Genomic DNA, 12,879 nt, shown 5'->3' on the forward strand with positions numbered 1-12,879 from the left:
CTCTGCAGCGGCCGGAGCCCCGGGCCCTTTAATTCGCCCCTGAGCCCCAGGACTCCCAGCTGCCTCTGCAGCTGGTAGCAATGGGGTGATTTACTTTAAATCTTGAAAGGCCTCGCCTCTTCTGGTTGAGGCCATGCCCCTGCTCAGGACTCGGGTGTACCGGTAAGTCCTTTCAGTTACTTTTCACCCCTGGCTGGAGGTGGCAGGGGCAGATGAAGTGGAGACCCCAATGCAAGAGGAATTTCCAGCTGGCTGTACAAGCCAGCTTTCCATTACCTTTGCCCTGTTGAAGCAGCACATCAATGCTGAAGATTTGGCCCTTAGCGCTTTTAAAAATAGAAACAGGACTGAAATAATTTGGTTGAGTTTGAAATCCAGTTCAGGATCGGAGAAGGATTAGAAAGAATTCTCAGGGAGAGAAAATAAATGTGCAGACTTCATTACAGCATAAATACCATGTAGTAAATATGGCAGCTAAATCAAAGGCAAGGCATCTGTGGTGAAAATGAGACAGCATTGTCCTCTGGCTGCACCACCACTGTTGTACTCCAGCTGAGGACCCAGTGTACAAAGCCAGTTGGATCAATAACAGTTTGTTGCCCTAAGGCCATGGAGTCTACACTAAACTGGGGGAAAACACTCATTTCTAGTGTGCTTAAGGTTTGCTCATCTTAGCTCTTTAGTTTTTCATTTATTCTGGGTTTCATGGAAAAATTATTTTAGATCATCTCATTTTAAACATTTTTAGGTGTTAATATACTTTCAACAGAATGGAAATAATTACCATATGGCTGCAAAATTTGCCATCTGTCCAAACACACTAAAAGACAATTAGTCTGTGTAGTCTGTTTATCAGTCTATAAGTGACAATATTCAAAGTCCTAGTAATGCTGGTTGCTGATAGTATACGTTTTCATTGGCCTATCTGTCTGTCCTTATTATAATCAATATGTAAATGAAATGGAGAAAATTCCTACAGCTATGTCCTTCACCCTAGCCCGAAGAAAAAAAAATCTGAATATATGTAAAAGGACTTGACGAAATATTAAATATTGGTAAGTGTCAGCATTTCATTTGTACTAATGCATTTCTATTTTATAAAACAAATCCTAACTTTGTTTTCAACTTAAAGTTCACAGCCAAGAAATATCAGCAGGTCTCTGTGCTCTGTAGAACAATAGCATTTAATAATAGATTCTTCCCTGTTACATGCATGAATCAAATCTGAAAATCTACAAGTTGGAAACACATCGTCAGTAGCATCATTTATCTAGGATTATATATAAGCTTGTTTTAGTCCTTCAAGGTGCCTTGTCTGGGTTTTAAACACTGAATAGATCCCTTATTGTTCTTACTTGAAGTACACTGATCTTTAGTACATGCTGAACTATTTTTTGAAGCATATTTAACTGTGAAGAACTAGGGCTAAGGTTTAAGAAAAACAACTAGTGATATTGTTGCTCAACTTGACACCTTAGAGTAGTCTGATTTTCAGAAACTGCTGAAAGTCAGGTCCCTTTGGGTAAGTCTACGCTGTAGCTGAGTGGTGTGATTCCGTGGGTTGGACAGATTCACGCAGGCCCAAGCAGCTGCTTGTGCCATAATATCTACGTTGCTATTTTTAGTGCACTAGCTCGAGTAAGCTAGTAAGCGTCTGTCCATGCAGGAATCACACCTCCCAGCTACAGTGTAGACATACCCTTTTGGTGCCTAAGTTGGGCACTCAAAATCACAAGTTTATTTCTGATGGATAATATGGATTTCTAATAATACTGTAACTTGTGCTCTCAGTTTTCTCCACGATACACCTAACTCCATTAGTCTGTATAATACAAATGAATGTCTTTTGTTCCACTACTTTTCTGTCAAGTCACAGTGGGACTCTACCAGCATAGGCATGGAAATCTTGCAGATCTGACAACCCATCCTTTCTGGAGGTCAGGAGAATGCCAGAGGACCCACAGTTATGTGCAAATGCTGTTACCAGTCCTTTATACTCATAAATAAATCTGCATTTCAGAAATCTGCAGTGCAGATCTGATGGTACCAGATGGTCTTACATTTTTTAAGTTGGTCATCTTTGCATAAGCTAATGTCTAGCAGCTCGAAGTTTCAAGTTATATTTTTTTAATATGTAATGGGGGAAAAAAAAGACCCATCTTCTGTAAATAGAGTGAAATGTTGTAAGTTACTCTATTTTACTGTAGGGATGGGAACTCCTAACTGTGTCTATGGCTGGTTCTCCTTTCTCCCAGCTCTCCATGCGGTAAACCACCCCAGAGTATGTTGCCTCATGTACTGTTGGTTCCGCTGGTCTCTGTCTCTGAGGCACCCATTTTCACCTGCTGAGGCACTTGGGGATTGCTGCCCAGATTTTCCTAGAAAGCACTGATGCAAGTGCAGTTTGGCAGCATGGTAGATGCAGATGCACAAATAGGTTTGACACAGGAATAGTGTGTGGGAGGAAAAAAAAGCTGTTTTGTGGACATAACCAGGCATTTTGTAACCAGGTCTGGCGAGTGCCGAGAGTTGGCTACAGAAGCATGGCTGTATGCGTAGTATACCCAGGGCTTTACTCTCCCCTCCCCCTTTGGTATGGTTTTGTGTACATTATTTTCAGGAATTTTTGTCCTCTAGTTAAGGTGTGCTAGAAGAATCCTGCTAGTTGCAGCCCTATTTACACATGACTGAACCATAACTAACCTGGTTCTGCTTTCAGTGGTCGTTATGTGCACTAAAAATCCATTCTGACCATCGGTTTGCTCATCAGGACCACGAAAGAGAGGAATTCCACATAATGGCCTTTTAAATTATGATTGATGGAATTCCTTATTTGGCGCTTTAGGCAGTAATTCAAAAAGAGGTATACAGCTTGTTCTTTAAACTGTGAGCTGGTTGAGATATTTAGTCATATTTTAAAATGTAAGTGGAAGGCAAGCCTTGAGAGAGAATATTTGAATAGTATATGAAAAGGTATATCAATAATCACATGCATGGGTTAATGCACCAAAGTACATCTTTGTTCAAGGCTCTGTTTAGTTTTATGACATTTGAAATCGTTGAGCCTTTGATTGTGCTATTTTGCAATAGCAGTACTTTGATTGTTTTACTGATTAGCGTCAAGTTTTCAGATTCACTTATACAAAGATGACATCATCTAATGTTTTAACTTTTAATATGCAAAGGAACTAAACAATTCCAAATGTCAACACGTTGCTTTGGGGAATATCAGTGGATTTGTCCTCTCTAATGCCCCCACCTCCATATTAATTTTTCAGACTTCATAAATGTTAGTAATATTTTGGGGTTCTGTTCTGAACTTTAATTTGGTTTTGTTTGGCCTTTTAATAAACACCAAACAGTACATACAACCTGCAAACATTCCCTGCCTAGCACTGAGCATTCATCCCATTGGCTCAGCAAGCCTCCAGAAGGACATTCCTGGTGTTTAATGATGGCAAGGCATAGTATGCTGTGCCTATACTAGCCTTTTTGTTTAAAAGTTTCCTACCATTGCTAACACTTGTTCAGCTCCACCAGTAGTAGTAATGGTGAGTGTGCAGATAAGGGTCTAGGTCAGTGGTGAGCTCCAGCCGGTTTGCACCGGTTTGCAGGAACCGGTTGTTAAATTTAGAAGCCTTTTTAGAACCGGTTGTTCCAGGACAACCGGTTCTTAAAAGCTTTTAAATTTAACAAAGGCTCGAGCAGCTGTCCACCCGGCCCCCAGCCCCAGCTCACCTCCCCCTCTCCCCTGAACGCTCCGCCCTCCTTCTCCTCCCCCTCCCCTGCTTCCCACGAATCAAATGTTCGCGGGAAGCCTGAAACAAGGAGCAGGCAGGTAAGCCGTGGGGGGGAGGCGCACGTGGCCCAGTCCGGTTCCACCTGAGTGGCTCCCCCTGGCCCCAGCCGAGCGCTCCTGCCCGGTCCTGGCCAAGCACCCCCGGCTCAGGCTGGTCCTGGCCGAGCGGCTCCAACCTGGCCCAGCTCGGGACCCGCGGCACCAGTCCTGGTGCTGGCCAAACGACGCCGGCCCGGCCTGGGGAGTCGGGCCCCATGGCGCCGGCCCGGCCCGGGGAGTTGGGCCCCGTGGAGTGGTAAGGGGGCAGGGAGGAGGTGTTCGGTGGGTGGTGGGGGAGTGGTAGGGGTCAGGGCGGTCAGAGGGCAGGGAACAGGGAGATTGAATGGGGGCAAGGGTCCCGGGGGCCAGTCAGGAAGGAGCAGGGGTTGGATGAGGTGGTGGGGGCAGTCAGGGACAGAGAGAAGGGGTGGTTGGATGGGGCAGGAGTCCTGGGGGGCCATCAAGGATGAGAGGAGGGGTTGGATGGGGCGGCAAGGGGCAGTCAGGGGACAGGGAAGGGGGGGATGGGTCAGGGGTCCCGGGGGGTGTCAAGGAACATGGGGGGTTGGATGGGGCATGACACCCCCCCCCGGGGGAGGGCACGACCCCCTCATGAGGTGAGGAGGAGGGAACCTGTTGTTAATATTTTGGCAGCTCATCACTGGTCTAGGTATTTAAATTGTCTGAATTTGCACTGAGCTGGTCTACACAACATTGTAGTAAGAATACTGGCAGTCACTGGCACCTTATCTACCTCAGCACTTCCACCATAGTTAACAACCATGGCAAGGCCCTGGAAGGACTTTGAACTTCTACTGGTCTCCTTAGCAGAGATGAAATGGCAAGTGCTGTCAGAGATTTTAGATGTGTGTCTCCGGCTGTTCAGCCCCTGTATCTGTGCCTGCATCCTAAAGATTCCATGAGGGATAAGCACCTAAAAATGTGTATGGACTTGGTTACCCTGTTTGGACATGTGTCGTACCTATACCTTAGGACAGTGGTCCCCAACCTTTTTCGTCTGGTGGGCCCTGGGCGATGAGCCACCGAGGACCATGGCTGGCGGACAAGCATCTGCCGAAATTCCGCCGAGAAACAGCAACGTCAAGAGGCGTTGCCGCCAAAATGCCGCCGAGAAGCAGCGTCATCAAGAGGAGTCGCCGCTGAAATGCTGCCGAAAATCAGCGGCATTTCGGCGGTGATGCCTCTTGGTGACGCTGCTTCTCGGCGGCATTTTGGCAGATGCTTGTCTGTTGGCCAGTATGCGGGCGCAGATAGATGCCCCGGCGGGCGCCGCGGGCACCACATTGGGGACCACTGCCTTAGGAGATGTGAGTGAGCTATGTTTAGGGAACCTAGGAAGCTAGTTCATAGATTTGTGATTTACTATTTGTCTGGTTTTTTTTGTTTTTGTTTTGTTTGGGGAGGATATTACCAAGGGGAATTACTTGTTATTCACTTGTTAAGTGAGGTTTATTGCGATGCTGAAGCATAGGCCCAGACTTTCTCCCCGGTTCTGGTTTCTTTGGGCTGCTCCAACAATATAAAGAGTTGGAATTTGGATGTCTTTCAACTGAGAATTTCCCTGGCATAGTGCAATTCCCAAATGGCATGAAGCTGGTATCGTCTGCTTGAGTCAGACAGAGATTCAGGCAATTATAACTGACTCCCTTGCGAACCCTCCTCTGCTGTCCTGAATGGATCTTGGCTGCAGCAGAGAACCAGACCTAGAGCATTACAGAGCAGCCTGCGAGGTGGAGAGTTCATGAATTGGAAATAATTTATCCTCATCCCACAAATTAGTAATCCTGACAGATCATGGCTTTTATTTAGTGCATGCAATCAGCCTGCTGAGCCAAAGAGTTGTGGAATGTAGCAAAGAGGGTGCTGTCTGGATTCTGTTTAGCTAGGGTTGTCTTAGCATCACAGCATCAATTACAATTAAAAGCTAGGTTCCTTCCTTTTTACTTTCTTGCCATATCAGGTCAAGATTTTATACTTCTAATTAACAAACAAAATACACTGCAGTGAAATGTGACAATAGAAACAGACAATAGAAACCTTAAACATCAGAGTGCCACAAATGAGATTGTACTCTCTTAGGAGTGAGCACATCTAATAGGCATGAACATGATTGCCCACCTACCATGGAATTGCAGATGCTCCTTGGAGTCCCCTATGTGTTAACAGGACCTCAGTTGCCATATATGACAATCTGGGTAGAGGACTCTGTATGTGCGCTAACAAAGAGGGAAGACAACCGTAAAGCCTAATCCCTTCTTCCTCAGCTGTCTGGCATTTGAGTTTGTCGCCCATGTCAATGGAAGGCTTTGTGAAGATTTCACAGATCTGTACCAGTGAACCAGATTTTAGAGCTTTTAAAGCAGTAATTTGTTTTCTCAAGGTTATAAACATATTGTGTCTGTAAGAATTCTCAAAAATACACACAACAGTTCCACAGGCTTGTTCACCAAGTAATAAAAATATTTTACCATTTTTTGCTCACAGACAGTACTTATTTTTTATTACAGGGAATCATACTTGTAGAGGATTTCTTTAGTTTCCATTCAGCTCAGCTCCTCTTACTCATATATGTAATTTCTTATACAATCTATTCATAGAGCATCTTGAAAAAGTAATAATTGTGTTAGAGAGAGCCTGCTAGGCTAAGTGTGAAGAAGCCAGTATATGAATTAAGATGTTTGCATTTAGCTATGTGTTTGAAGCAGGAAATCACTATGCAGTGAAATCAGATGTTGCAATGATTTTCACCCTCTGATGATTTTTATCCTGAAGAACTGTGCTTGCTGATTTAAAAAAAATAATCAGCTGCTAACTCAAAATGCATTTAATTACCATGTCTTGCTTTAACAGTACATTCCTCTTTAGCTCATCTGGCTTTTCTCTTTCTATATTATTTCTTGCCTCTACCTCAGTATCGGCTGGAGCTATTACAGCTCCTATGCATGCATGGAGCTCCTATGCTAATTTTCCTCCCTCTGTTACAATAATACTGTCTGATAATAAAAAAAAATGGAGCTGTGTAAATGTGTGTTTTTGCATGGGTTTAATATCTTCAGCATGCTAGTTAATAGCAATTATAGTATTATAAAATGGATTCTAAAGAATTCTGGATTGTGGTTATTTGAACCAGTCATATGACCCTGCAGTTAATGAACACTATTACTGTGTTCAGAACTTCTTTTCAAGTAGATAACCTCTTTGCCATCATTAATAAGCATATAGATCGGGGTGGGCAAACTTTTTGGCCCAAGGGCCACACTGGGGTTGCAAAACTGGATGGGGTGCTGGGTAAGGAAGGCTGTCTCTCCCCAAACAGCCTGTCCCCTGCCCTCATCTGCCCCTTCCCACTTCTTGCCCTCTGACTGCCCCCCCTCAGAATCCCCCACCCATCCAACCCACCTGCTCCTTGTCCCCTAACTGTCCCTTCCCATCTCTCCCTCCTCGCCCCCGCCCCTTACCGCCCCCTGGCACCCCACCCCCATCCAACCCCCCTGCTCTCAGTCTCCTGACTGCCCCGACCCCCTCCACACCCCCACCCCCTGACAGGCCCCCTGGGACCCCACACCTATTCAACCCCCCCCATTCCCCATCTCCTGACCGCCCCCCTGAACCTCCACCCCATTCAACCACCCTCTGCTCCCTGCCCCCTGACTGCCCCCTGTAGTCCCCCAGCCCACTTACCACACCGAGCAGAGTATGCAGAGCAGCATGTCTGGCTGCTGTGCCGGCCAGAGCCAGACACGCTGCTGCTCTGCTCCGCAAGAGCACGCAGCTCCGCTGCCCAAAGCGCTGCCCAAGCAGCAGCGTAGCTCTGCGGGGGTGGGGGAAGGAGGGAGAGATGGGGGGGTCGCTAGCCTCCCTGGCTGGGAGCTCAGGGGCCGGGAAGGACGGTCCCGCAGGCCGGATGTGGTCCAAGGGCCGTAGTTTGCCCACCTCTGATATAGATCAATGCAGGAGATGCACTTGAATTTCAGCAGCTGAAAAAGTCACAAATAGGGACTTTCAAATAATCTTTAATTAAAATAATGAAAAAGTAGGTTTCCCCCCCTAATTCCCCTTTTCTGTGTATTGTGTTCCCTCTCTGCTTGTGGCCTTGATTTTTTTTTTTTTCAGAAAAAAAGCCCTCCAATTTTGCACCAATTGTGCAGATGTGCCATTATGGGTACACTTTATAGCACATAAATGTCTAAGAACCTGTTTGCATTCACAGATCATCTACTTGAATGCCCGTGTGCTATAAAATGCACTTTCAATATTGAGCTTGTATTTGTTTGTGGAGACAAAACTTGAGGCTAAAAATAGGCCCCATTTTTTTCATTCTCTCCCTAGGTGGTTGTGACACAGACCCTTCCCATTCCCCTCCCGAGTTCGTTACATCCTTCCTCCTTTCTACTCCCCATTCCCTCTGCTTAAGTTTTCTTTTTCCTTCCTCTCCTGCTTTGCTCAGGATTGAGTCTCTCTCCTCCTGGGCTAGGCTTTTTTGTTATATAAAACTCAAATGGAAGATTGGTTGAGTTTCCAGGCCAAATAGAATTTAATTGGGCCAGGGGAAGAGCCTGGTGGAGAAGCACTGGAGGCAGCTGCAGCCTGACAAGAAAACTTGAAGCAAAGAAAAAGAGATTGTTTAAAAATGTTAGTGTCCTGGCCCAGTCATAGGTAAACCACTCACCTCCCTCGCGTCCCCTCTGCCTCATCAGTTTCTTTACTCCAGCATGGTTTATTCAAAGCAATCAATAGAGCTGCTGATTAGTAAAGTCTTATTTGTCAAGATTTTTAGTTGTTTGGGTGGGGAACATTCTAATGGTGCTTTAGCCTGTGTTAAATTAACACAGACAAACATTTTCCTGGTTTAGGGAAACATTTGTTTAAAAACTGGCCTGTAATCTTATAAGTGTTACCAAGGAATTGGAAGACCTGAGTTGTATTTCCAGCTTTGCCATTGATTCTCTGTGTTCCCCATAGCAGGTAATTTCATCAATTTGTGTCTTTTTTTTTTCTCACATGTGCAATGGAGATATTACCAACATTTAAGTGCTTTGAAATGATATTAAAGGTGTGTTTCACGTTTGTCCCACCCATCCTATGTCCTTGACTGTTCTTCTTCTTCTGTGCCATAGAATATTTTGCAATCTTACTCACAGGTTTAAACGTGCATTTCACTTTTGATTGTTAAACATCCCGGCAGCAGACTGTGTAACTTGTGTGAAGAGTCTGATGGAATCTGACTGAGCTGACTTAATTAGTGTGCGCCAGTTTGGGGCTGGGAACAAGCTGTTTACTTTCATAATGCTTGTGTGCTGTTGTTCCTGGTGTGAAGTGTATAGCTTTCAAAAGTTTGTCATTCTGCTGCTGCATTTTGCATTATGGGACTTCAAAAAAAATCCTACACTTAATTCTAGTGAGCTTTTTCATGTTTAATTCAAAATATTACATATGTTTAAAATGCAATTCAGTTTAGACATTGGACAGCTGAATCTCTTCAAGGTGTGATGTCAGATATTTTTTAAAAAACAAGTCTCCCAAATCTGTCAGATAATCAAGTTAAGGAAGACACACTTCCTTTTACTACCTAGGGTTGCCAATTTCGGTTGGATGTCTTCCTGGAGATTTCATCACGTGACATAATCTTTCATTAAAGAATAATCTTTAATTCCTGGATACTCGCGGCCAGTCCTGGAGGGTTGGCAACCCTACTCCTACCCCTTTTGTTGTTCTCCAGTGAAGAGCTCTGTTGTGGATTTATGAACTTCAGGAGGGAGCAGCCATAGGTTTTCCCACATATCCCTTCCAATATATCTCCATACTGACCTGACACACTTCCTGCTTTTCTAATCTTTATCAGTAAACAGATAGTTGTGGTACCATATTGTGTGTTGCATTCATAATATCCATGAGGAGTAGGATGAGACCATTAAACCTAATTAATTCATGACCTATGGCATAGGTCAGGGGTCAGCAACCTCTGGTATGTGGCTCGCCAGGGTAAGCACCCTGATGGGCTGGGCCAGTTTGTTTACCTGCTGCCTCGGCATGTTTGGCAGACTGCGGCTCCCACTGGCCGTGGTTCGCCGTCCCAGGCCAATGGGGGCAGCGGGAAGCCATTGGCCTGGGTTGGCGAACCACGGCCAGTGGGAGCCGCGGTCCGCCGAACCTGCTGACGCAGCTGGTAAACAAACTGGCCCGGCCTGCCAGGGTGCTTACCCTGGCAAGCCGTGTGCCAGAGGTTGCCGACCCCAGCATAGGTTGATCTTGCTGTCTTAGAAAGCAAGTAGCAGTTTCACTAATGATTTCAGTAAGTTTAGAGCTGGGCCCTTCAACCCAGGTTTCCAGAGGTAAAAGACTTTCTTCATTTCTTCACTGTACGATAAGAACCAGTGAAAAGGCTTGCACCATTTCTTAACTGTAGTCAAAGATTGAAAAATGTTCAATGTTCTTTTGAACAATGATTAAAGTTTTAGATAAACTTCAGCCTGTGTGCAGAATGCCATGTGTTTGTTTTTTTTATTATAAAGAGTTGTAGTCGTCCTCTCCTCTTCTCTGTATTAGGGTCAGTGCTTTGATCTTTAAAAAAACTTATTACTGGTAACAGAGGGTGTGTGAGTATGAGAACATGCATCTGTGTACACACTCACTCACTCATGCCTGAGTGAAATATGTACGAATGAGTCATGAAAATATATCGTGTGTGGATATTTGTCCAACTTAGTGTTTGATATAAGGTGTTTTAAGTAGCCAAAGATATAGAACCTGCTGTACCACTTAGCTCTTCATGAGCCCACAGTGCCAAGGAAGCCTGGGACAGAAACTAGAGGCTTTTGTTTAACAGCTGTTCACCAGCTGAACAGGCATGCAAGGCAGTCAGTGTGCAGAGCTGGATAACAGAGCTTTATGCAATATATGGTTGGACTATTCATATTTTTCACAAAAACAACACAAACAATTATTTTAAAGAGGGAGAGAGACACTTACGGATGATTTGGCCAAAAGGTTTGTTATTTGCTGACCTCTTCATTATTATAAAGGTGGATATGTTGACAAGGAATTGGGCATGGGGCCTCGTGCTGGGCACTGTTCAAACATAGATAAGAGCTAGTCACTGAGGTCAGAACACTGCATTTCTAGGATTTTAATAATTAACAACAAAAATGTTGTTGTTCTCTAAAAAAAAAATTACATAAATTGCTGCAGTTTTTAAATTGAGGGGAGTGGTGACCAGCATCAGGGTCAGATTTGGTGCCTTAATGGTGATTTCATGTTGGTGGAGTCTGGCATTTTCCTGAATCACTTTAGCACAGTGTTTCTCAAACTGGGGTCGCTGCTTGTGTAGGGAAAGCCCCTGGCAGGCCGGCCCAGTTTGTTTACCTGCCCTGTCCGCAGGTCTGGCCTATCGCGGCTCCCACTGGTAGGCTCCCACTGGTTTGCTGTTCCAAGCCAATGGGAGCTGCTGGAAGTGTCGCGGCCCGAGGGACTTACTGGTTGCCGCTTCCAGCAGTGTCCTGCAGTGGTGAACCATGGCCAGTGGGAGCCGCGATCGGCCAGACTTGCGGATGGGGCAGGTCTGGCCCGCCAAGGGCTTCCCCTACACAAGCGGCGACCCCAGTTTGAGGAACACTGCTTTAGCAGATCAACAGCCTTTGCTAGAAGGCAAGCGCATGAATTGAGACAATCAACCCTACAAGTCCTGCTAACCATGGTTGCATATGGTTCTGTGTTAACAGCTTGGTAAATTAATACTTGTAGCTTCAATCCTGGAGCTTGTTACGCATGGGTGGATTACTGCAGCCATGTGCTGCCCTACTGATTTCAGTGGGTTCCATATGCATGCAGCATTCTGACTGCAAGCAACAATTTGCAGGACTGGGCCAGACACAGCAAATCTTGTCCCAGAACTGGTAGTCAAGGTTTTATCATTGTATTTCGGAGTGAAGAAATGAACGCCGAGGTTGGTATTACTTGTGTAAGAATTTACCATGCCTGTATCTATATACTTCATAATAAATTTGTACTTTGACTAGTGGGCAAGTGTTCTGAAATTTAGACCAAGTACTACAAAAGGTTTTTCAGCTAAATTTTGATTTTGCAAGGTGCTAACCAGGAGTTCTGATATATTATCTGAGTTTCAAATGACAGCAGTTTCTTATATACAGACATCTGAACTGGATAGGGAAGGTGTTGTATGGCGGGGATGATGCAGAAATGGTGTAGTTGTGTGTTTGTATAGAGCCTTGCATAATAGGGTCCCGTACCTGATTCAGGCCTTTGGTTGCTATCAGAATGCCCCCCAAAAAAAAAAAAAAAAAAAGAGAGCGAGAAAAGAAATTAGGAAATCACTTTAGAACCCATATAACCTATAATCATGGTCTTAGCCATGCAGATTTCTGAATTAAAGGATTTGTGTATCACATACGTTAACTAATTATTTTTTAGCTTTAGTGACAGTTACCAATAACATCTAAAATATATTCTTTGAACAACAGGTGCTGTTTATTTGCGTACTGTGAAAAAATGTGAAGTCCAATGTTCAAAAATATTCCTTGCTATATTGCTTTAAAATACACCGCAGAAGCTTCAGTGAGGAAGGAATAAACACACATGACATGTTTACCAGGAAACTTTTCCTTGCTCATCAATCTCTAAACAAAGCGACATTCTTTTTGAATAAGAAAGCGGCTGTGTCAAGATGTACTTTATCTCTGTTGTTTTCACTTTCTCTGTAGATATAGCACAGATTGCAAAAATTGGAAAAAGATTTATCTTGCACAAATATTTTCTTCCTACACTAATTTTCTGGGATAGTGGTCCCTAAAGATGTGACCGTTAAAAAGATCAATAGCAGTCGATGACATTGCTAAATTAATACATCGTTAATTTTCTTAGAGGAAGGACACACACACACACACACACACACACACACACACACACACACACAATGATTCTGTAGTGAATGTGGTGCTTGTGAATGGAGGTGATTTGACAGAACTAACACCCCACCCCCCAAACTCCACAGAACGTATGCTGTA

At 44.5% G+C, this 12,879-nt stretch overlaps 1 protein-coding gene across 4 annotated transcripts in view; it reads left to right on the forward strand.

Moving 5' to 3' along the window:
* The window catches only part of HOMER2 (homer scaffold protein 2), a 115,545-nt gene that overhangs the window by 23,615 nt on the left and 79,051 nt on the right, over positions 1 to 12,879 (forward strand). The window contains exon 1 of one of the 4 annotated variants that reach the window (XM_044981121.1): positions 3,800 to 3,838. The exons of the other annotated variants lie outside the window; for them this stretch is intronic. Within the exon in view, the coding sequence (XP_044837056.1) occupies positions 3,804 to 3,838 (35 nt within the window). The 5' untranslated portion in view covers positions 3,800 to 3,803. Of the gene's footprint in view, positions 1 to 3,799; positions 3,839 to 12,879 lie in introns of those variants that run through there. 4 annotated transcript variants of the gene reach the window in all.

Source organism: Mauremys mutica, chromosome 11 (assembly GCF_020497125.1).
Source record: "Mauremys mutica isolate MM-2020 ecotype Southern chromosome 11, ASM2049712v1, whole genome shotgun sequence".
NCBI classification, from domain to species: Eukaryota; Metazoa; Chordata; order Testudines; family Geoemydidae; genus Mauremys; species Mauremys mutica.